The sequence below is a fragment of the Tiliqua scincoides genome, chromosome 1 (assembly GCF_035046505.1).
Source record: "Tiliqua scincoides isolate rTilSci1 chromosome 1, rTilSci1.hap2, whole genome shotgun sequence".
NCBI classification, from domain to species: Eukaryota; Metazoa; Chordata; class Lepidosauria; order Squamata; family Scincidae; genus Tiliqua; species Tiliqua scincoides.
Window position 1 is genome coordinate 167,003,949 of NC_089821.1, and position 26,312 is coordinate 167,030,260.

The 26,312-nt window shown below is 42.1% G+C and overlaps 1 protein-coding gene across 1 annotated transcript in view; it reads left to right on the top strand.

Annotated features, from left to right (window-relative positions):
• DLGAP2 (DLG associated protein 2) overlaps positions 1–26,312 on the top strand; it is an 89,235-nt gene that overhangs the window by 16,404 nt on the left and 46,519 nt on the right. Inside the window, exons 3-4 of the mRNA XM_066640411.1 lie at positions 1,553–1,700; positions 7,107–7,326. Coding sequence (XP_066496508.1) covers positions 1,553–1,700; positions 7,107–7,326 — 368 coding nt within the window. The remainder of the gene's footprint in view (positions 1–1,552; positions 1,701–7,106; positions 7,327–26,312) is intronic.

Consider the following 26,312-nt stretch of genomic DNA (forward strand, 5'->3'; position numbering starts at 1 on the left):
CTACAAAATCTTTGACTGCAGGTAGCAGATATATGCCTTAGCTATGCCACTGACTGGGGGGAAGCAGCAGAGGAAGTGGGTTGTGAGCTGCTGGGTGGAGGAGGTGGGTTCCTCCCAATTTTCACTTTTTAAAAAACCCGGGCATGATGTCACTTCCGGTTGTGACATCACTTTCGGGGCAACATTTTGAACTTGGCACCGGGCTACGTTATCATTAGCTACGCCACTGGCAGTGTGTATCTTGTGTTTTATTTTATAGACCTTATGTGCTTTAACTTTGTTATTAGCCACCTTAAACATCCCATTTTATGGGAGGAAATGTGGGATTTAAATATGTTAAACAAACTAAATAGAAAAATCAGAAGATGAACATGTACAGACATAGACACAGAGAGAGAGAGAGAGAGAGAGAGAGAGAGAGAGAGAAGCTTGATGGGGGGCAGGGCAACCCTTTCCAGCACTGTTATGATGACACTGTATTATATATGATTATGGTGTGGCGGGCAGTAAATTCAAGCATGAGACTGAAAGTGACAATGAAATGCCTTTGATGAAGCTCTTTCACCATCGTTTTGAAGGTGTTGGGGGAGGGAAAGAATTAGGGTTAGAGAACAGCAAAAGCAAGTGTTGTCAACGACAGACTCTTCTAACTTTCTGTCCCTGTTATCACATCAAATTACTTCAAAATTCCTCTCACTCAAAAAATTCATTTCACACCCATTCATTTTCAGTGGTTTTTTTTTTTTTTTTAAATAGTACTGGCTAATTATTTCCTCACGCTTCCCTGGGATGAAGGTGTATTTTGGGCATGTAGACAAAAATTAAAAACCACCAGGAGGTAGCTATGTAACTGTGTTCCTTCCATAATCAATGCAGGGGGTAGCGGCAAAATAATTTAAAGGTAAGGTTTTGTTTTTTTTAACTGAGAGCCAGAAATGAATGGAATTTTTAAAAAATGAATTTAAAGCTTATGAATGGATACCAAAATGAATAGAAATGAGAAATGAGTTCTGCAAACAAATAGGACTCCAAAAAATGTAGGGAAAAAATTGGTATACAGGTATGACCTTGGTATTTGTGGATCCAGCATCCACAGATTTAACTCACTACAGATGCCTGCATACTGGGGTCATCATTTAAATACCTTTAAAATGATAAAAGCTTGCCAAAATTGCATTTCGTACCTTCATGCAGGTAAACTGTGACATTTCCAAGCCTCTTGGGGCTAAAAATAACTCTTAAAGACACATTTGCGGGTCATGTGGAGGTTTCTTGCTCCTTCCAGTGTCGCCCCAGAAAGCACCCCATTGGCACAGCTGCATTGGTGCTGGAAAGTTGGATAGGATTGGGCCCACAACTGCCGAGCAAATAAGACAGAGGGAACTCTTCTTACTAAGTTTTGTATTTTTGTTAAAATTGTATGCTGCTACATCCAATATGCCACTGCTGAGATAACAATCAGTAGCCGCTAATATACTGTCTTATTCATAACTCCCTAATTATCCTAGTCATAGTTTTGCATATCATGTTTCCCTCTATCTTTTCTTGTTAGTCAGAGCTACCTGCAAGCTGCAAGTGATGTGACTGGTGGTCACAACCTGGATCTGTCGGCAAACTACAATTCTCCCAAGTTCCGATCAAGGAATCAGAGCTATATGAGGGCAGTCAGCACACTCAGTCAGGCCAGCTGCATCAGCCAGGTTGGAAATTTTGCTTTCTTTGGTTCCCAGTTTTTCAAAGTAATCCCGGCGTTTATCACATATCTCAGACCAGTGGTTTACAATGTAACAGTTTTTATTCCTTAATTAACAACAGAGAATTGAGCATTTAAACTGTTTGAAGTTGAATGAATTGAGTATTGAGTGCTTAAGCTGTTGGAGGTGTTCTAAAGAAAAATATTGACTTGAGAGTGAAGATAGAGAATCATTTGCCCAAGTACGAGGTTTCTTAATCACTTTGGCAAGGGAATCCAGGAGGATCTGGCCTGTTTTACACACTAGAATTTTTAAGGTTTACTGTTTATATGTACCCACAAAAATATAATATATGACAGGGGCAAACATGTGGATTATTGACCTGGGAGCTCAACTGGCCACAGCTCCATGAAACACATGGTAGAAAACACAGGTTGTAAACTGACCCATAGGGTCAGGGCTTCATGAATTCAGTATCTGTGTTGCTGTAAGAACGTAACCCGTAAGGTGTGACTGCCATTGAGAATAGTTAGCTTACAAACATGTTACATCTCTTCCCATCTTCTGAAGGGGCAGTGAAGGAGGAGTAGGCTTTAAAATTAACAGTGCATGTGGCTCTTTTTCTATACACACTTACTAGGGGGTATGTCACATGGAACTCAGTGGGACTTTCTTCTGCCTAGGATTGCACTGTTAAAAAAATTAACAGAATTTATGTATATTGGATGAGAAACCTTTGGAGTAACAAACTCCTGAGAATCAGAATAGACTTATCATTTTATTTACAGTCCAGTGTGCATGAGTAAAGTTGTAGGCCTGATTATTGGCTGCCAGATTGGTTGTCTGAGATCAAGATGTGGGGAGCAAGAGGGTCTATATATTTTTGTTCTCCAACCAGTGTGACAATGCAGCAGACACTGCATCAGCGATGCTGCACTGTTTGGGCCCGCAGAGGATAGAATTGTGTTAATCTCTTTCACTCAGTGAGCTTTAACAAGATTTTCATTCTGTTCTAGTTTCACAGATTGTCTCACAGACAATCTGATGGGCCCACTAATAGTATCCCACTATCATGTCACAGATTCACAGTAGGAAAAGGCTAAGACCAAACAATGAAATTTGCTAGCCATCTCCACCCCAGTGACCAATAAAACATAAATAAGAAGCGAGAGAAGAAAAATCTGGTAGAACCTTTCACTGGCCCTGTTCTATGCTTTCCTATACAGTAAGATAGCAGTTCTCAAACTGTGGGTCCAGGACCCACCAGTAGGTTGTGACCCAATTTTTGGTAGTTTGCAAAACTAACAGGGCAGAGTACGCTATGTGCATCAAGGGTTAAACAAGCTGCTATGGGGGGGAGCACAGCTGCCCACACCCCTTTATAAATGAGGCAGCAGCCTCTCGGGCCTCTAAAACGTTTGGGAACCACTGCAGTAAGGGATGCAGTGCAGAATGGACATGTTTGATACGTGGATGTCTCTTGCTGTTTGTTGGGAATTGAGGGGTGTGGTTTTGTTTGTTAATTTGTTTTTGCAGTTGTTTAGTATTTTTTAAAATATTTTAATTGTTTATATTGCCAGCCACCCTGAATTTAAGGACAAGGGCTGATATAAAATAAGCTCCAGTTATACTTAAAGATGTGTTTGTGCAATAGGCTTCCTGCCTCCCTGAGTTTCTCTCTGGCTGCAGCTATATGATACTTGAGCTGTACAGATGCTGCCCAAAACAGCAACCCTGTGATTCCGCCACTTCCTTCTCCAGGTAACATATAGGAAAATGAAACGCATAATATGTCACTATCACACTCCAAATTTCCCCACCCTGTTTTTAGAAGGGTTGTATCTGATGCTGCAAGCTGCAACCAATAGAGTGGACGGGACAAGGGGTCCCCGAGTCCAATGACTTCATGTCATATATTTTGTATTACTAAATACTACCAAGTAGAAAGAAGAAGGTGATGCAGTGCTGCTGTTTTTGGTGGCAGCCACAGGTTTCCACTAGTGTCTGCCCTGATCAGAGAGTTGTCTGCAGGGGAATGCCCTGTGTCGGCTCATATTGCTAGAAATGGGTACACAGAGCCTTGACTCTCTAAGAACAGGAATTATGTGGGACAGGAGAAAGCTATGTCCACCTGGCTCCTGGCTCCTCCCACACTTAGTTTAGAAGAACAGAGGACAATGCAGGCCAAGAGCAAGTGCAGGGTTAAAAGATGCACATCAGGATTGAGTCCCCAAACCACCAAATGCATATGCACCCTTCATTTATGTTGAATGACTACAGAATGGATTCTATATACCATTTTTACTTTTTTTTCCTCCTGTTTCACTCTTTTACTCCCTGCCAGTAAATAAGATTTAGAAGTAGCAAATAAAATCTTCATCGTACTTATAATGATATAACATAATATAATGATCCCATCTTTCTTTTCCTAATATTGTTAGCATAAGGCTCTTCAGAGTAAGAACATTTGTCTTTCCAGAATACATTAGTTCATTTAATTTAATTACAAATGAAATAATAATTACAAGCGCCAGAAATTATTATTTTCAGAATAATCTAATTATGGAAATATATTTATGGAAACCAACACTATAACCCTTTCAATATGGTCAGAGATTCTCCTCTGAATTTTTCATTAATTTGATTAAAACTATGTGACCTGTCTGCTAGGTTCCCCTCCCCCACCATATTGATCTAGAACAAATTCTGTAGGAATTTGGAACACCTTTGTGTTTCATTAAACCTTTCAGGGTGCAATCCTAACCCCTTAAGTCAGTGCTTTCCAGCACTGGCATAAGGGCAATGCAGCTCTGAGGTAAGGGAACAAACATTCCCTCACTTTGAGGAGGCCTCAGTGAGTGCCCCCCAACTGCAGGATGCAGCACATGTCCCACTGGTACCGCTATGCCAGTTATGAGCATATGCCAGCGGTCTAATTGGTACCGCTATGAGTTATGTAATGGTTCTGCCTAGTGTTTGGATTTAGTTCTCTGGATTGATTGTAGTGCTGCTGCTTGTTTAGATGTTTGATTTTCTTATGGATTTGAATATTTTAATTGTTTTTGTTGTGTTGCTTTTTTTGTTGTTAGTCATTGTAAACTCCCTGGGGCTTCTCGAATGAGAAGGGAAGGTTGGATATACATTTTCAAATAAATGAATATTCATTGCGCATGCACACACACACACAGTATATGCAAGCTGTTGTGGCCATTTTGTTGCCCTCAATGATGTGAATGAATGTGATGTCTGTGAACTGGGTGATCACAAATATAATATATAGTCCCCATGATTGCAGCAGTTGCTGGGGAAAGCAATATCATAATTGTGAGAATTGCTCTGAACTCAATTTGTAACCATCCTGTTCTCACACCTGATTCATCCACATCAGCAAGTGCCTGGAGGCCGTTGGGGCGGCCTGCATATACACAAGAACTGTTCCCCCTCCCCCCCCCCCCGTTGGTAGGTTATGAAGAATATAGAGCTGTGAACCCTGATCTGATGGGGCAACTGTGTTTTAATTAGTTGGATGGCAAGAAGGAATTCCTTTGCTGCAGGTTCTCCCAGCATCTTGCCACAGTGACTAGATAACCTGAGCCTGGTGAACTTCCATCTGCTCTTAAAGTAGTGCTGGAGCAAATTTTTCCCCGTCAGCACTTTCAGTGAAGTGCTCCATGCCGGAGGCCTTTTGCTGGAAAAATGTAGGTACTTTCAAGGGAACACAAAAGTATTAGAAATGCTTAGAGGAGTTGGAGAATGGCTACCTGGTGGCAGTGGAGCAGTGGTGCTTTCAGTGCATTCCAAGAAAATGGCAGGTGGCAGCCACTGTGGCAACTGGTAGAGATTGCACTGTTTTTCTCTGTGTGTGTGTGTGTGTTTAGTGAGAACTGACTTCCTGCCACATTATTAATAAGTTCAGCCTAGTCTTGATTGGTAACTCAAAATACACACAAAACTAAAATGCCCAATCAATTGAACAAGATTGTTCATTGAAAACCTTTGCTATGTGAAAGTATCTCATTCCTTGTGTTATATGTGAACAAAGAGTAATTTTTAAAAATAAGATAAGATGAATGGATCTCGTCTAGGCTGTTTAAAAAAAAAATCAACAAACCTGTTTAAATACTTTGTACTGTGCCCAGTGGAGCAAATCAATATATTGATCACGCTTGCGGTATGCATACGTGAAGGACAGTTTGTTTGCATAGACCTGAATTTGATTGTTAATTTATTCTGAGAAATGTATATCAGACAATGTTCTGACGGTAGATTATGGCTGCCAGTTCTTAAACCAAAGACATGAAATTTGACGCAGCTCTTGTATTCTATGAATCAAAAATTCCCTGATGAACCCATTATCGTCAGCATGCTTTTGTTTAACTTCTGTTTGCTTGCTTATGTTTGTGCGCTACATCAAGGCCTGTCATGGTTGCTTACAGGCATCCATAAAGTACAGCAGCAAAGGAGCAACTCTCAAACATGAATAAACAAAGTCCAACATAGTACAGTATATGGGGAACCCCGACATGTTTTCAAAGGCAGAGCCATTTCTTCTAGTCTGGGGCTACAACACCTAATTTCTTTCTTCTTGCAGCCCCCTCTTTTCACCTCACATCTAGTGGTGTGACACTTTCCTGCTCTTCTGGTAATACAGTGCAACACACAAGCAGAATTCTCAAGGGTGAGCAATTTTGAATACATAGGGTAGAATATCAACAACAGCATGGCTGCCTCTGACTTTGGTCATAGAGGGCAGTTGCCTGTTTTTGAATCCAGTCCACGCCCTTCTGGTCCTGTGTCAACTTCTGAGGCTTTTGAATTAGCAGCTCTTGTTGGTCATACTTTAACCACCCCAAACAAAAGGCTACTGGAGTGGATGTTGACCAAATTGTTTTCCAAAAGCTGCTTATTCTTTTAATTTAGTAGAATTTGAATCTGTATTTTTAGGCAGATCCCTATATGTGCTTATAAGTGCTTTTCAAAATTTATCTGCATTATACATATTTGCAATATTTGGAAGGGGGATGGAGACAGAAATAGGTCAGAAGTAGCCTTAACTGTGCAATTATTCTAATGCATAAGTTTTGCAAATGACTGCTTATGGGGCTCTGTATCTCTTCTTATTTTTTCTTATTCTATTGAGTAGAGTAAACCAAAAATCATTATCCAAAATCTAAAGTCAAGCCAAAACCAGAACTAACTGGGAAGGTCTACTTAGCATGCGATTAATGGCAAAGCAAATGTGCACAGTTAAATTATGTTGATGCATTTTGCTATATGTTAACAGTATGGAGAGAGGTTGGTGGCTATTATTTTAATGACCACGTGGTGCTTCTTTTTGAGGTGCTGAAGCCAAATCCATTTCAGATAAAGCAAGCCAACGAAAAACCAAATGCAATGTTGTTGTTTATCTAGATGAGTGAAGCAGAGGTCAATGGGCAATTTGAATCTGTTTGTGAATCAGTGTTTAGTGAAGTTGAAGCTCAGGCAATGGATGCCCTCGACTTGCCAGGATGTTTCCGAACCAGAAGCCACAGTTACTTACGTGCCATACAGGCAGGTTACTCTCAAGATGATGAATGTATCCCTGCAATGGCATCTTCCAATATCACCTCAACCATCAGGTCAACAACAGGTAAGAGATCTACACTGTTCCTTTGCAATGAGCAGCTTGACAGGTGAAAAGGTGCAAACCTAAAATCTGGTGCATGAAGTGAAAGTGACATAGACCTGTACAGAAAAGCACTATATTAAATAGCATATATTTATTTTTGATTCCAGTATTAATTTTTTCCAAATTGTTACAATACAGTCCTATGTATGTCTACTCAGAAGTAAGTTCCATTGAGTTCAGTGGGGCTTACTCCCATGAAAATGTGTGTAAGATTGCAGCCTTAGTATGTTTGGACCCTTAGCTACTTTTTCACTCGAAGTTAATTTCCCGCAGTAAAATAGGTGCATGTTGTAGTAAGCCTCACTTATTATTGCCTGCCTCCTGATTCTGCATGAATTGATTAGAAGCAAATGAGCAGTTTCAGCAAAGCTAAGCATACATAAGTTTGACATTGTACACCCTTTAGCCCTAGGATTTTAACAGCCCAGTTACCTGAAGTAGACATCTGAATGAACTCAATTTCTGTATAGTCCCCCTGAATTCCTCAAATTGCTTAGAGCTGGGGTGTCAAACTCATTTCATACAGAGGGCTGAAGTTAGCATTCATGGTGCCTGCTGAGGGCCGGAAGTGACATCACTAAGCAGACGATGGCCAGAAATACACTTTGTTCTGACACAGAAACTCATTAGCTGTAAAGAACAGAAGAGAAAATGTGCAAATCTTGTTCATATTTTCAAGATATGAGAGAGCCCAATTATCATGCTGGAGAACCCAGTTATAACGGGGGGTGGAACGGATAAATTGTCTCCTGGGGCCACATTCAACCTGCGGGCCTTATATTTGACACCCTTATTTGACATATTAAAGCAAGTAGGGGAGAAGGACCAAGAGAAAAGCCAAAATTTAAACGCATTGCTTATTCTAAGCAGCAACATTAAACACTGATGGCAGATGCATCATTTCTCCATATTCATTATAAATCAATAACTATCATTATTATTCAGTTTATTGAAGGCCTGTAAATATGCCTATGACTCCTTTCTTCCCTTAAAAACTGCTAATACAATTGTTGTCATTATTTTTAAAAACACCATACTTAGATGGGAAAGTGGCTTTTCCATGTACAACAGGGAATTAATAAATGTTATTTTGAGCTATTATAGTTGAGAACCTTTCAACCTATTTGTGTTTCCATATACATGTCCTTTGTTTTCTTATTGCTATTAGGAGAGGTGCAGACTTTTAGTGATGTTGAAAAGTCACTGCACCATCATCCAAGAGCTCATAGATGCAGATCTCCCTAAATGCCATGTGTTCAGAAGAGGGCCTTGGTCCCATGTGCTTCCATCCTCCACAACCACGTACAGAAGTGAATGCACAAAGTACAATATGCTGTGGCTATTTGAACACAGATTCTTCCCTCACTCTCCAGCTCAGGGATGGGTGAACTCTGACCCAGGGGCTGGAGCGCATTGTTCCTGAGTGCCATGTGACTACCAGTCCCAAGATTAGGATAATGCAATGCTCTGGACCGTCATGTCTATGGTGCAGTGCCCCAGTAGGCATTGTGACCAGATTTCCTCAAAGATGTGACTGGCCAGAGCATTGCATTGTCCTGATCTCAGAACTTGCGGTCATGTAGCACTCTGGAATGCAAAGTGCCGGCCATGCCAGGAAACACAGTGGTCAGCACTTTGCACACAACTGCTCTAGCTGTTGAAACAGAAATAGTGAAGGAACATGGTTAGGGAAAATCCCACATTCAAAGTACTTGGAATTTCTTGGTTCAGGCATTCATTACCAGGACCAGCATCTGGTTGTACTGGGCCACTTCACCCATCAACCCAGGGTTTCCCCTGCAACCTCCGGAGTGAGGTGGAAGCATACAATCAGAGGTCTGCTCCCAATCTTGCCTGAAAAGATTAGACTAAACTAAATTAAACAGGGAAAAAAAACAACTAAACTTCATCTTGTTTTCTTTATGCAGAGATTTGGGGGGAGAAAAAGAAGGGGCATTCTATCATGCTCAGAGTGGGGTGTGCGGAAAGAATCCCCACTGAATAACTCAAAGTCAAAGATTGTTTATTGTATTAGCTAATAGCCATCACAATAAGATAAAACATGTAAATCCAAAAATACATCAAGATACAAACAATGATAAAATGATAAAATTAGGTCAAAATCAAGCACAAAAGGCACCTACACCCATCATATTAAGGAATCTCCTTTACAATCTACCGCTATTTCCCCCAGGTAGTTGGCACGAATAGTTCTGACAGCTTTAGCAAACAACGCCACACTATAGGTGACCGATGGGTCACAATCCGAAAGTAACCAATACAATTTCATAAGTGTGTTCTCCCCTTGAAGAGTAGCCAAAATAGGCTCCAAAAATCTTACCCTAGGATTTTGATACACTGAATAACTCGCAGCATCCCTATCCAAGGAAAAAGGCATCCCCTCTGCAAATCCACACACACACACACATGTACAGCTTTCTTCCCTTTGGGCATCCCATCTGTGTTAACCCAACCTATATATGTGAAGGATCAACTTTGCAAAAACATATGGATGCAGGTTTACCACATTGGCTGCCATTCATGAGAACTAGGTCTTTGACCTAAACATAAAACAAGTGTATTAAATGCTAAGAAGCATTATGCAGAAGGTCATTGTCCTCTATTGGATTCCTGAGATACTTCTAGGGTCCAACAGTGTTTAAGCACTCCAGTACCCAGAAGAGGGACTGTTTTACTGGTTACTGTGACCTCAGATATACAGGTGAGGGACTGAATCACCCATGTTTTTCTCCTCCTATGGACTTCCTGAGTCAAAGCAGCTTTTCTCCTTTTATTCCATTTATACTAGAAAACAGCATCACACTTTAAAAGGTTAATTTCGTGTATAAATTACAGTATAAAAGAGTCACAATATGTAATGCACTCCAGTGTTTGATTAGGCTATAGGGCAGAAGAAGCACTGAAAATTGTCTAGGGCACCAACCAGTCAAAGCTGAGCACATTTCAATTCCATTTATTTCTCTGTCTGAATGATTTTATGCGTTATAAAAAATGATTTGCCTTGATTAGGAGTCTTCTGGTTAAATGAAGTGATTTTGACTGTTGCAAATGTCTTGCTCTCTCATTATACACATGAAGGAAAACATTCTCCTCTCCTGAACTGATCAGGTAATTTCTTGCTCTAACATTTTATCTCTCTAACTTGTAAAGCTGAGTGTAATAACTCAGGGGAAAGAAGGGAGACCATCATTCCAAACACCACCAAATTTAGAAGGCTGAAAATCGGGATTTTCTGCAGGCACCGTAACTTGTAACCACTGAAATTTTCCATTCGGTTGCACAAATCAGTCCTTGGCTTCTGTGAGTTTGCTAGAAGAAGTAAAAAATTCAAAAGGAAAAAAAAAACATATCAGATCTGCAAACGGGTTTAACAGCTGAATAATGCAGTGTTAAAGTGAAACTTTCCATTTCCAAAGCAAGTTATTAGCCTCTAAATGATGGAGTAACTATTTAATATTTCTGCATTTCAAATGCAGCAGGCGGCAGTGTTCATTTCACATTTTCATACTTCAGATGACCATTTGCTTATTAATTTAAAGCAACCCAAGTTAAATATAGTGCAGCATGTTAAGATATAATTTGATACATATAGACTCTTTTATGTAAAAGGCAGAAAGGTCAGGCTTTAATTTTAGAAGTGATTCAAAATGGACTGCTTTGAATATTTAGGAAGTTAAAGTAAAATGTTAGATTAATTAATTTTTGCTAACATGGCAAACCATACAAGTGGCTTCTTGGAAAAGCAGAATTGTTTCTTGATAAAATTAGATAACCCTTACTGGTGCTAAGGTTGTAACCCATTATATTTAATTAATTCTTATTTTAATTTACTTCCTAATAGCAAACTTGCTAGGTTTCATTAAGGCACTTATGAGCCTTAGGGCACAATCCTAACCCACTTTTCAGCACCGACATAAGGGCAATGCAGCTCCTAGACAAGGAAACAAACATTCCCTTGTTTTGAGAAGGCCTCTGTGAGTGCCCCCCAACTGCAGGATGCAGCACACGTCCTGTTGACACAGCTATGCCAGTACAAGAAAATGGGTACAATGAAATGAAAATTTTGCCCTTACAGGATCACACAGACCAGTTCAAGTAAAATATATGGACATATCTAGTCACATTTGCATATACAGAAAACAGGATGGAGAAGCAGTGTAGATGCAAACAAATCTGATCTACATCTTCTGCCAGCACTCTCATTCTGCTTCATGGTCTGTGCTATGTGTTGCAACATCAGAGGCTGGTCATGCCAGGCTGTTTGTCATGGGCAGTGCTATCCTAACTTGCGCTGGCACAGCCAGTTGCATGGTCTGTGCTGTATCTAGTGCAGGTTAGGAGGAGGCTGGAGGTCTACTCAGGGTAAGGGAATATTTATCCCCTTATGCCAAATAAAGACTGCCATGTGAGGCTTCTTGGATTTAAGCCAACTATTTAGTTGGTTCAAATCTGGGAAACCTTGTGTAATGCTGCAAGGCTCAGGAGGTTGGTTACAATACAGCAGAAGCCCACTCTACCATTCCTGCCCTCTTCCTGGGCCTGTCCCATGCTCCCCCATCCAAAAAATCTCCTTCTTGCTTCCAGAATCCCCCCCCCCGGACAATTTCTCCCAACCCCTGCACTGCTCAGTGGCATACTTACCTATGCCAGTGGCTGGGCCTCTGGATAAAGCGAGGGGGCAACACAGGCCTCTCTGGTGTCACTGCCTACTCGTGTGGTGTCACGGACTTGCCTTTTGGCACATTTATGACACCTTTCACTGGCACAGTAGCCACTGCGCCAGCTAATTGTCTTCTTAGGATTGTGCTGTCAGGTTCACAGGGTAACAAAAAAGAGCCAGATAGCAAGATTGGTTACATAAGAAGAGCCCCACTGGATCAGGCCAAAGACCCATCTAGTCTGAATAAAATTTAAAAGAAGTAAAAGCAAGTATATATGTAATGTAAGGTGCATTAGGTGAACAGTGTTCTTTCAGCTTGCTGGGGATTCTGGACATTAATGAATATAATCCAGTAGGGCACACCTGTAGAAAGAGATTACCATTCTTTGAGGCACCTATCACCTTACCTCACTTTTTCCTCTGCAGAAGTTCCTTAAACAAAGCAGAAAAATGTAGAACACTTTGGGAGCAAATGGGGCATTTTCTGCCTTGTTTAAAGAGCCCATATGGAGAAAGAAGTGAAGCTGCACAGGTTTTGTGGGGACAGAGTGAATGACAGGGTAGAGAGCCTCGAGCAGGCCAACAACTTCAGCCAATCCTGACACCTCCCCTTGTGATCTTGTTCAATGGACTCACAGCTCAATCCTCTGTAGTGCGCAGGCCAGTGCAGCGTCTGTGTTCAGGGAGTTTCGTATTTGGGAGAGCATTCAAACAAGCAATCCTTCCACCTGCAGTCTAAAGTGGTACCATCGAGGCAGGACCGTGCCATATTATACTTCCGAATGTATGCTTCACTTCTCGGGTTTTGTTTTTTTTTAAATACGTCTCAAGAAATAGAAGAGAATACAAAGTATTAAGAAATGTAAGTTTTGTGGCCCATAATCTGTATTTTACCTTTTAAAAAAATCCCATGCCTCATCAGAATGAATACAGTCTTTAACTCAGAGGCATAAAGATCCTTTTCCTCATTGGCATTATTTATAGTTGAGAAAGTTTGCTATCTCAGAAATTCATGTGGTCAAATGAAGCAATAATGTACAAAGTCCTTCAAAGTCAGTGTGAAAACTGTTGTGTTTCTAATGGAAAGTCCTGATGCTTCAACTTCCCATTGTACTCGCTTTATTTAACGTGGAAATATTTGATATGGGTGCTCAACTCAGAAAACTTTTAGATTTTCTCCACTTTCTCATACCAAACTCATGTACTTTAAGTCCGTTCTGTTAACCCATTCATAATTCCAAGTAAACCATCTTCAGATCGCAGCTACTATAAAAAAAAATGCACAGACCAGCTCAAAGTGAAAACAGTATGCGAAAGAGGAATCTGAAGTTCACTCCTTGGTACTAAAGGAAATAAATGAGCCTTGTAGTGCATCTTGAAAATGGTCAAAGAGGTCCTGGCAGACCATCAACAGGAATGAGTCTCAAAGGAGACGTTCAAAATGAAAAAGCTCAGCTTCTGGCCTCTTAAATTTTGATCCTGGGAACTGATAACTAGAGCTCTGCAGTTGCTTTCAGATACACTGGCAGAATGCAACTTGAAGGGCTGTCTTTAAAACAAACATCCTTGGCCATTCTGACTGGAGTGAAAGTTTATTGCGAATGAGTGGGAACTTTTGCTCTTGAGGTTGATAAAGTGAACAGCGGCAAGACAGTAGACTGGAAGCTGTATTAAAGTCATGCCCTGTGGAATTATGCAAATCAGGTTCAATCAGTCATCTTGCTGACCTCTTAATGCCAGCTGTTAGGAGGTCAATACTTTGGGGGAGTTATATTCATCCATCTGCAGGCAAATAGTAGGGAACAATTAAAAAAAAATTCAAAAGCAGCCTTGGTTAGTGGATACTTTTAGTTAGCAGTGACTTCTATGCATGTAATTATATATTTGCCTATAATTCTAAATGCGATTGATTCAAGCGTGATCACACAGCAGGGGAAAATTTTGATGCTGCTAGAATCACAAAGTCCTTAAATATTTCCTTCAAGGTTACTTGAGATGCACAGTGGGGAGTTTCATAGTCATCAATACTTACTCATTCTAATTATGCCTAAGGTTTACTCCTATGGAGGGCAGGATTAATGATTAGTTTGCTGTGGTGTAGGTGGTCAACTAAGCTGTGAGGCATGATGTATGAGTTTTTTGGAGAGTGTGCTGACCATTCAGTATGGTCACTCTAAATTACAATGAAATGCTACCCAAAGGTACCACATTGCTAGGTATTGTCAACTGTTACACATGCAGAATGTGGCATTTACACTGACCTTACAATTCACCTTAGTGCACTGGTTTTCAAACTGAGCTGTGACTCCCGGGGGCCGGGGAACACAGAACCCAGCCAGGGGAGCCACGGAATCCTCATGAAAAACTCACCAGCCTAGCCATTGTATAGGATTGTAAGCCTAATAGGAAGCTGTGGTCAATGGCCCAGTAGGTCAAGGGAGCCGCCAGTCAAAATGTTTGGGAACCAGTGCCTTAGTATGCCATGTGGTCTGGCTGGGAATCAGTGTATGAAGATGGTCAGTTTCCAAAAGGCTTGTGGAGGGCTGCCAACTGGATTTGGGATTTCTCAAACAAAGTTCCTCCTGAACTGTGATGGGAGAGAAGTCAGCCCACTGCTACAATTTGCCTAGTTGGCTGCCCTACGCATACACAGAGCCACCCTTTCAGCTCCCTCTTTCTTTCAGAAAAGGCTGTCTTTACTTCTTGAAACTTTGACCTCAGAAACTTAACATTTGAATGCTATTGACTTGATGGCAATTCTTCATTATTTTGGAAGGCTTCAAAATGAACTCTCAAGAGCTGGCAGCTGTCAAATACTGCTACAATTTCATATTATTTTTAAAACGCTGGCAGACGATATATACCATTATATGCCAACTATCAAATATTGTTAAACATTAAATACAGCTGTCTGCCCACCACCAAATACTGTTGAAGGGTTGGGGGTCCAATCCGACCCAGCTTTCTAGCACTGATGCAGCTGTGCCAACGGAATACACATTGCAGTCTGCAGTGGGGGGGGGGAGGCAGACACAGAGGGCTGCATTGCAACTGTATTGATGGTGGAAAGTTAATTAGGAATGGGCCCTTCAACTGTCTTCTGAGCAATCCTAGATTGTTTTTCTGAAACTTGTCAGGGGTTTCTTATCAGTAAGTACGCGCATTTCTCCACGGGGCACCTTGCCAAGTACTACTGATTTCATTTTGCCATGTCCTGCCTCAGGAAGTTGGGGTGTGCTTTGTTCCTAATGTGTGGCAGTGATGCCCAACAGTGTGCTGCATGGATTAAGCATGAATCTTGAGCATGAGCCAAAAGTCTTTGCAGGACACAGTATTCATGGGGAGCACACAGAAATTCTTGGTAGACAAACAGATGTATAAATCGTTAAGGTTTAAAATTTCTGTGATATTTCATTAGGTATCAACGAGAAGTACTGTCAGAGAATCACCATTGGATGCTGCCTGTCACGTAATGTTAGGCGTCAACAGTTGAGCATCAAATATTGAAACAAATCTCCTTGAGAGCTGAATACAGCAAACTAGTATTCGATCAACATTCAGGGTATCTATCTGGACATGATTCAACATAGAATCTGGCAAAGAAGAATTTGGAGAATTCGTTTAAAATATTTGTGCCCTTTCTAATAGAAAGGGCTTCAAAGTGGCTAAAAACATCATAAATGAATACTGTACCATAAAATAAACACAAGTATAATAAGAAAACAACCAGCAATTAACAGTAGCAACAACATCAACAACCAAGCCATCAAAAACAAGACCCATACCAAAATACTATAAATTAACACAAAGATCGCAGAGCGGTAAACTAGAGCAGGGGTGTCCAAACTTTTTGGCAGGATGGCCACATCATCTCTCTGACACTGTGTCGAGGGCCGGGGAAAAAAAGAATTAATTTACATTTCAAATTTGAATAAATTTACATAAATGAATATATTAGAGATGGAACTTATATGAATGAATGAAAGTCTTGCAATAGCTCAAGGCCTATAAAAGGCCTTGCACAAAGCAAGGCCAGCCTTTCCTTTGCTGCTGCAGCTGCATCACAGACATGAAACAACAAGCAGTGGAGGAGCCCTCATCCCACAACTCACGCAAGAGATCAAACAGTTGGCTGTCACTCTGAGAGCACCTGCATCAGGCCAGCGTGGGCTCCAGCAAGTCTCCGGAGGGCCAAAGGCTCATTGAAGACTAGAGGCTCCCTGAGGACCGGATTGGGAGTCGTCAAGGGCCACAAGTGGCCCTAGGGCCGGGGTTTGGGCACCCCTGAACTGGAGTGATAACCCCAAAACTTAAGCTCAAAAAGCTAATTGAAACAAATATGTCTTTAGCTATCAGTGGAGTATTGGCAATGATGAGGCCAGTCTCCTATCCTGCAGCTGGGCTCCCACATTTGTGGGAACAAATTTGTTTCAGCTCTCAGTCTTCTACAAAATACAGTATGTATTAAATTCTCAAACATTCTCTCCCTCTCTCCCTACCACACAGACACACACACAGCAGTAATGTGGTGGTTGCACATTATGGCAATCGCTATCTGTGCATTTAAACATATACAAAAAACTAATAAAATGAGTATATACAAGGCTCTCCACTCCTACGATTCACACTGCAAAAGCTTAATTAGTACTGCCAGAGCTTCTAGGAATTATCTGACACTTCATCCGCTGCAGAAAGTATAAGGAGCGTACGTGGCACAATGTTCCCAGATTCTGAAATTGTGCCTGCATCAGTGCAAAGAACAGTAAACTCTATTTCCTATCAGAAGGAAAGAGGGATTGTCTAGAGAGAGAGAAAAACAATGAAGCTGCTGTCAATACTTTGTCTTCAGGATGCTAAACTGCTTGTTACACTATAATTTATTGCTAATTAACAGATCTAAAATAGAACCTTTTGTATGCAGTCCATCGGCTTGTCCTTGATTTTGGTGTTGCCCATGTCTCTTTCAGCTGTAATGAAAGTATTCAAGGGGATGACCTTGGAGTCTTGTGTGATCTACAGCTTCTGTAAAGTAACATTAACTGCACTGTATAAAGAAATCTTCACCTTTACATATCATCACTTGCCTTTTGTCTCAGGTTTCGCTAATGTGGAGGCTGGTTGGTTAGTTTCCAATTATATCTGTGCCACTTCTACCCCCAAAAGGGTCCTCAAAGCAGTTTACGATTAAAACTATCTAGAATCACTAGAACTAAAAAGGTGGAACAGAATGAAAGCCCCCACCTTATTAGCTCAGAATAAAGATTGCCTTCCCAGTCCCTTTAAAGACTTTAAAAAAGATGTGCTGACCAACCTCCGAAATATAAAGTGAGAATCAGCATGATCATTGTTTGCACTGAGTGTTTCCTCAAGAGGAGGCCACTATCTTCCTATGCCCTCCAGTTCCTGCCTTGAAATTCCTTTAATACTGCTCCTTTGTTTACAATGTAGAGATTTCTTGCCTTAGATTTATTTTAGTTCCCTACTGAATCTAGGGTGTCTTCATATCTACTTTGCTGTAGCTGTACATCTGTAAAAAAAAAAAAAATTAAGCATGCCTTAATTTGAGAAGAAAAAAAAAATTAGCACACATTCCACCTGTGCTTTATGTGGTACATCAGGCCGATATATATAAGTACGAAACAAACTGGAGTACACACACTGCTTGATATCTTTGTATCACCCTTTTAATATGGATAAGAATGCCACAATAACCTTCCAAGTTCAATTTCTGATACAAAGAGCGTTGTTCCAGTATTTCAGAGTAGAGTATATTGGACCTTCTTTTTATTGTGTTCTATCTGTCTTTTGTTTCCATTGGAGAAAATGTCATCACTGAATGTGTGTGCAAACACTTGCTTATGCTACTTAGGGAAAAACAAATAGATGTGGTTGCAGGCTCAGCAGGTTACATGAGCTCAGAGAGTTGAGTACAAGAGCTGTAAAGAACAGCAGTGAAACTGACAAGCTTTCCACCCACCTCTGCATCAAATCTAGATACATCTCTCCACTGTAGAGGTGGAACTGATCATTGGGCAAACAAGAGGGGAAAGAAAAAATAGCTTTTTAGAGGGTGGGAAACACACACGTGCAACAGTTTTTTGAAGTTCAGTGGAAATCCAAGGTGCTGACAGAAATTTTTGTGGGTATCTGACACCATAGAATGGAACCATGGAGAACTCTGTGGAGATCAAGCAACAACTTCTGCTGATTTCTAATGGACCATCTGCTCCATGGCTTTTTCAACGTGTGAGCAAGAGAGAGAGAGAATGAGCGAGAGAGACAAAAGCAGATCTTCCCTCCTAAACCCACTTCATTCCAGTTTCAATATCATCCTTGCCTGACTCACAAGACAGAATGTCCCCCCCAACCTACCTTTTCCAGACTGCAATGCAAGAAATAGTTTCTTGCTGGCCTCACCCAAATGCACCCCTAATAGCTTTAGCTTTGATTAATGACTCCTACCTAGATTTCTTGGAATTTTGTTTTCTTCAGATATGTCCTCAGGCACTGCTTCCTGTCTCACTTTCAAAAATTGCCTCCATTTCTGAATGGATTGCCTCAGCTCCTGTTTTTGAGCGTTTGCAGGAGAAGAATAAGGAATTTTCCCTCTATAGAAATCAATCAAAATCACTGTTGAAGATGTACCACAGACATTTGCCTATAAGTCGATCCCACAGCTAAGTCGAGGGCAGGTTTTGAGTCAACAATCATGGAATTTTCTGTGACCCTTGGATAAGTTGGGGGTTAAACTTAGGGGGGTGTCTGACTATAGTTTTGTCTGATTTTACTCGAGGCCAAATCCTGAAAAATAACCCACCACTAATTGTTACCTAAGAACTGTAGTCTCTGATTTATTAAAAACATACTAAAAGATCATAAGATACATTTTTATTCTTTTTAAATTCTGGTATTCAACACCTTTTTGTAAACACTATCAGAGTAAGTACACTGTAAACAACATACCAGTAAAACAGTGGTTCCCAACCTGGTATTCATGTACTCCCAGGGACACTCAACAGGACCTTTAGGGGTACTTGAATGGAATAATGGCAAAAAAAAAGGCAGGTTGTGCTCCAGAATGCCTTGCAAGGACCAGCAAGGCAGGAAGGGAGGTAGCTAGTTGGCTGTGAAAGCCCCAACAAAAGCTAATTTTTGGTCATCAATTCATGTATGAACCAGTGATTGAAAACCAGCACAGTCAAAAAGCTGAAACATAATTTGGAACGTGATCAACCACCCAGAATGCCTCAGCACACTTCTGGCGCAAAACAGTGCAAAGGCAGAGTCTTCTGTTCTTCAAACAGATAAAAAGAGAAAACACTGTGATAAATATATGAAGTCTGAGCTTTCATATAGAGGAGATGAGAGCTTGTATTATTGATTACAAGCATTTTGCTAATATGAAGGATACAATTTATGGAAATGGGCTGCCAAGGGATATGCAAGTGAAAAAGGTTGGGAACCACTGCAGGATAACCAGGAATCAAATCCACCTTTAAGGTGTCTGGTGTGTTAAGCCAGAAGCTCTACATACAACATACAACCATAACACATAACCAAGAGTGTGCAATTCAATTCACTGCAGAGAGATGGAACTGCATATATTTGTAACCCTTTTTGCTCAGAAATAGACCCACTGCTTTCCATGGGTGTTATTCTTAAGTAATGGTGCACTGAATTGTAGCCTGGGAAGGAGGGTCCCATCCTGGTGTTTCATAAACAGACCTGCTTTGCAAGCATTTCCAAAGCAGAAGCAAGCTGCAGCAGAAGGAAGGAGAATAAAAGGTTAACAAATTGCTTCTAAGGGGCTGTGCCTGCCTGCTGCTTGAGAAACTTGGCGCCTGTCTGCCCTTGAGAAAGGAAACTTTTCAGAGTTGAAAGGCTTTGCCCTCTGATTGACTCGGAGATCAGGCGAAGTGATAATTGGTGCTTGACTACTTGGCAAAAATTTCACATACTATAGGCGAGTATCTACGGTACTTTATGAAAAATTATTGTTTTGTATGTAACCTTATTCCTTGCCAAAGAGATGCATCATTGTCACTAGTAATGGGTGACTCCTCTGTGGCTCACATTGTATCACCTGGAAAAATAAACTGGGTGACTATATGACAGGCAGGCAGGCAGACAGACAGACAGACAGACAGACAGACAGGCAGGAAGGAAGGAAGGAAGGAAGGAAGGAAGGAAGGAAGACTCTGATTTTTTCTGAGTCAATACAGTTGCAATGACAGTGCCCTTGGGAAAGAGACATTTTTCAAAGAGCTCCAAGGTGGCAGAAGAGCCTGAGAAGGAGAGATTATATATATTTCTCCTTTCCTCTAACCAAGGTTGGAACACTGTTGCTGCAGCCCCAGGTGGGCAAGTATCGTTTACAAGGAAGGGTAGAGGTATAATGGCGACTGAGAAGATAAACTGGACATTCTTATCTGGCGGGCAGCCCAATCCTGAGCTTCCAGATGCGCGGGGCTGCAGTGGCCCCAAAAATGGCTGCCACCACATCCTGTGCACTCTGGGCAGCCGCTGGCAGGTCCTTGGGAGAAGGGGACTTTCATCCCCTTTCCCTGGGTAAAGCAAGTAGCCCCACAATGGAGCTAATCGATTCACCGCCAACCAAAAGGTTGGTGGTGAATCAAGAACCTCTGCGTCGGGCAGTGAGCCTGACAAGGAGGCTCGGGATCCAGTGGAGCACTGCCTCCCTCCCTTCCTGCTCCCTCTCCCGGAATGCCTCCTCCCCGGATCACCTCCTCCCCGCCCTGTCTCTTCCCTCAACCCCCCTCCCCCCTCCCTGGAGCACCTCCTCCCCGCCTCCCCCCATGCCCCCACTTACCTCTCTGCTGCTCAGCGTTCCTTGCAGTTGTGCCAGATCCCAAACCCCATTCCCAGGGAGTTTGGAGTGGCTTTAAGCCGCTCTGCTCTCCTTGAACTTGCGCCACCTCAGGAGGTGGCGCTAGTCCAAGGAGACTAATGGGGCCAGGGTGCCTTACCTGGAGGTAAGGGGAAAAGTTTCCCCTTACCTCTGGCTGAGCCACTTTGGGCCCCTATCCCATGCTAGATACAGCAGAAGCCTCTTGGCTTGCCTGTTCCAGCGCAGGATAGGATTGCGCCTTAATTATCTCACAGCACCTGAACCTGCAGAGTGACTCCAACAAAGATTCTCTAGCTGAACTACAAATGGAATAAAAGATCAATTGAGTAATTTACATTCATTTATCCATGTAGCCTCATGTGTTTCTAGAAAAATTCTTGCCAGTTAGCAGTTGATAATACAGATGTCCAAAATATCCAGGGGTGAGGGAGCCCACCCTGGGTAGGGGAAGTTTGGTCATCTGTATAGATATTATGGGTTCTTTCAGTTTGCAATAAATATCTACATGTTTCAAATTACACACCATAGTGTTGAAAATGATTGCTGAATGCAGCAATAAGATTAAAATGTATGTGAATGGTTTGAGACCTACCTCCAAAGATCAAAAATAATCAACCCCAGAATCATGAAAATCTGTATGGAGGAGAGTGAAAGGCACTGGATTATGATTACTTGTTTATTCAATTTAATAATCTTAACCTCAAGGGAAATTTACTGGTTGATGATGCAGAATTGTTAAATCGTATTCAGTAGACCTCCACACTGGGAAACTCAAAGATTAAAATGAAAATAAATTACGGAAAATGACAGTACAAGCCTATGCATGTCCATTCAGAAGCAAGTTCAACTGAGTTCATCAGGACTTACTCCCATGTAAGTGTGTATAGGATTGCAGTTTTAAATACATCTATCTATACATTCTCTGGTTAATATCTGGTCAGCCAGGATAGAAGGCAGTCTTCCTATCTGCCACTCTTCTAGCAATGGCTAACGACTGTTTTTTACCTACCACCTTTGGGGCCAAATTTTTGTCATGGTTGAGCTGCTTTGCTGTTTTGGGGGCAGCACAATCCCAATGGGCTGCTCCGCTGGTGGACCATGCATGTTCTTCCAGCAACTAAGGCATACTCCAGCAGCGCACTGCTGGAGCACTTGGAGAAAGGCCAGAGCCTTCCCCGCACATACCGGTGAATTGTTGGAGACCCACCAGAGCAGGTAAGCCCACACAGATGGTAGAAAAGGGAGGGAGAAGGGAAGGGTGGTCAGAATGGAGAGAGGATAGGTGGAACAGGCGAACAGGGCAGGCAGATCAGGCCTGGGAGGCTGCTGGGATTGGCAGCCAAAACTCCCCTGCGGGGATGTGGCAGAAGCCACACTAGCACCACTGCAGTGCCACATGGTGAGTTAGATAGGATTGGGCCATTCGTCATGCTTGGTGATGCTTATCATTGGTTTTTTGAGTTGGACTTGATTGTTATACTGTTTTTAACATTTTGTAAACCTGCTGGAGTTGCTTGGAGGGGAAAGACAATTTATAAATAGTTTAATAATATTTTATTTTTACTTTTATAGTTTTATAATATATATAAAAATGAAAGTCCTGACTGACTCATCAATGTCCAGCCCAAATCCCTGGACCTAGAAACATAAAATTCAGAGAATATCTTCCTGCCATGCTATAAGGAGCCACTAAGAAGGGATTTTTAGAAATTCAACCCTTAAGGAGCTGAAAAGGAATAAAATGTATTTTCACAGATTCCTCAATATCTCTTGGGCCCAATAAGATATCAACTAGGTTTTTGCTCATGAAGGTTACCCATACAAATGCTTAAAAACGTAATTCAGGATTTTGCCCTAATCAACCCCTAAAAAGGGCAAATCTAAATTTGGGGGTGAATTGTAGAACCTTTCCTATTACTTAGGCCTGGCTTGCTTTTCCCCCATTCCTGAGAGAGGCCTGTGACTTACATGGCAATTGAGGCCAGGCCGGCCCTTTTAACTTAACCCTTTTAAACAGTATGGCAAGGGGTAGAAACAGTAAAATAACAGAAAAATAACAATTTAGTGTTTACTCTGAACAGTTAAATGACGTGTTTTTCTGGCTCAATGTGAGGTTCTGCTACCCCAAGATTTTGACAAGCCTTTCCCCTGAGAACTTGTGCTATCGCCAGCCCTTGCTCTGCTTATCCCTGTGTTCCAGTGAGAGGAGAGTTGGGGGGGGACACTGGCTCGAGAGTTGTGTGCGTCACCTTAGTTGTTGCATCCTCTGGTATCGCTGCTATGCTGTTGGAGAAAGGCAAGATGGCCCATGCTGCCTTCAAGCTGCCCCTCAAACTCATCCATGTAGAAACACCCTTCTGCAGCATATCAAAACAAAGCAACTGACCCAAGTGCTGCAGCTCATTGTTTGGGATGAGAGCACCATGGCACACAAGGGGAGTTTTGAGGCATAACCCTCAAAGACATCAGGCATTGATGGAATGATGGGGGGGGGGGTCACCGTGCCAAGGGGAGATGATGAGGTGAAGGCATGTGTCAAGGCATTGTATCTATGGCCCCTCATCTGGAAACTCTCAGAAGAACATGAGGCCAGTCAGTCAAAGTTTAATTGTGGTAACCATAGGTCATTAAGAACATGAGGGTCCACTTGAGATGCAATGTCTCTACTGGGCAATACTCTAAACTTCTGCTCAAAATAATGGACAGAGAGTATACTGAGGGAAAAGTTACCATCCCTGCAGGCCTCAGCTCAGCAGTTGACAACCCTAGCAGACCTCACAACCAGAATATACCCTCATATCACCAATTTCAAAGAGAAGTCCCTGTAGTGACTGTGCGACCATGCCATTCTGATCCCCTAGAATGACAAGGCTGCTGTCATTAATGGCACTCTACTCTTCAAACTCTTGTTTGAAGGGCAGAAATGGAGTACAGATCTGTGAACTCTGTGGTGCAAACTGATGACATGGTCCACTATCCCATGGAATTCCTCCACACCCAAATCCAAAATGGATTTAAAGTAGTTAAATACCATAGCAAAGCATGGGTATCAAGCTAGTTCTGGTATAAATTACATTGCAATCTACGATAAATAGAACATAAGAAGACAAGTTAGACAAGCTGTAGAGAAAGCCTGAGTTAATTTCTTTTTTTAGTAAATATGGGAATCTAGTAAAAGCCTGATCTCTACCCATTCCCTATTCATCTAGTGATCTCACTTCTATTTTGCCTTTGTCATCTGTCACTGAATAGTCTCCCAAACGATCACTTTAACTCACTTACCAATCTGTAATGTTGTATTTATTATTTTTCAAATAATGTGTGATTTGTTGGCAGGGAATGGCATTATAAAGATTTGAAGAAAAGGAATCACAGGAATGTTTTGCTAACAAAATTGCAAACAATTTTGCAATCAAAATGTGCCTCAGCTTTTTAGTCATTAAATCAGTGGTTCACAAACTCCTCAGAACTCCTTGGCAGTTTGAGAACTGGGGTCAGTTATTGCAGGTGAGGGGTAATGGCAGCAACACAATCATGCCGCTGCCAGGGCTGATGGGGGGGGTAACTTACCCATTGCCACATTGGCTTCCAAGGGTGTGGGGTGCCCCACTGCAGGTGTGGACCTACCATTAGGTTCAATGGGACAAATGCCCCAGGGGTGAGCATCTAGGACCCCATGGAAGCCTCTCTGAGGCTCCTGACTGGGTCGGAAACTGTGGCTTTTGATTTTCTGGAAGCACAGTTTATAGCGTCAGGGAACCTCAGAGAGGCTTCTCCGACATGGGCTAAGGTTGCGTAAGGCTCCATGAGCGTCACGTGAGTAGAGGGAGCAGATTTTCATAAGGGGGTGGTGGTGACACCCTGCGGGTGCCTCCATTGTGGACCTTTGCCCCAGGTGTGAAGCTGGGGAGGTTCACCGCTGCCTCGCGGAGCCCTCCATAAGGTGCCCCAAGTCTTTCTATGAGTAAAAGAAAGTGATCGGAAACCACTTTTGGTTTTCGACTGCGAAACTGGAAATGGTTTCTGATCACTTTTTTTTACTCATGCAGAGGCTTGGGGCGTCCTACAGAGGGCTCTGTGGGGCTCCCCGCATCCCCTTGAGGTTGGCACAGCATTGGTAAGTTAAAAAAAAACCTGAATCAGTCCAGACAGCAGCACATCCTGGGGATTATGTCATTGCCTTTCCCTTTCCCTTAAGGGGCTAGAGGCAGGGCTTTTCAGACTGGAGCATCGTGATGTCCCAGTTTGAGAATCTCAGCATTAAATTATTAACTACCTTATAGCCCACATTAAAAAGCAGTAATGTTCTGCTTTGCATTCAAGATAGAGGTACACTTGATGATGGATGAATTCCTCTCTCCTCAATTTAGACAAGTTACCTTTTTGAAATTTTGTTTCTGCACTCAGTTCCAAATGTTAGACTCCATTGCACTTCTGATTACATCACTGGGAATGAAATCGCTTCCTAATGTCTTCCTCCAACTCCCCAATCTATCCTGGAGCTCCTGAATGTAGCCCAAAACCCCCTTCCCTACTTCCAAAATTTATCTAGTGACATCAGTAGGGAAACTTCTGTCCTTCCATCTGTCCCTGACATCTTGAACATTTTCAGTGGACATGTCCAGGTACTAGGGCAGTGCAAGTTTTCCAGGTCACATGAATCATTAATATTTCCCCTTTATTATAAAAAAAAAAATTCACATTTTTATACTTTCCTTCTTCCAAGGAGCTCAGGGTGATTCCTGAGCTTCCTTTCGTTCCTTCCATTCTTTTGTCCTCACAACAACACTGTAAGATAGGTTTTAGGTTGAGAGATAGTGATTGGCCCAAAGCCATCCAGGAAACTTCATGGCTGAGCAGGGGTTGAACTTGACTCTTCCAGGTTTATGTCCAACTCCTGAACCACTATGACATCACATGGACATCACATGAACTGGAAAGTACATGTTCCAAGATTCCTTGCACCTGGGAAGCCCCAAAAAGAGGCTTCAAGTGAGATCTCAGTCTTAATTGTATTTGTCCCCTTGCTCTCAGGGTAAGCCCTAGCAGCTGCAATAGGTTAGCTTGGACCTGCACTAGCGATATTGCTGGTGCAGGTCCGAGTTAACCCATGCAGGTGAATCGGGTCTAGGAGGGGGGACAGGATACAGTGTGTGTGTGTGTGTGTGTGTGTGTGTGTGTGTGTGTGTGTGTGTGTGTGTGTGTGCCGCAACACAAATCCTGCCCCCTCCTGGGCTCAATTCGCCCACCCCCTCTCCCGTCATCACACTCCCACACCCATTTCCATCCCTCCGTGCCCTTTATGGGGCTTTTGCAACAGTGCACACCAATGAAACACGTGTTCTGCCAGCATAACTAGTGAATAGGATTGGGCCATTAATAGTCTTCCCATCCTTT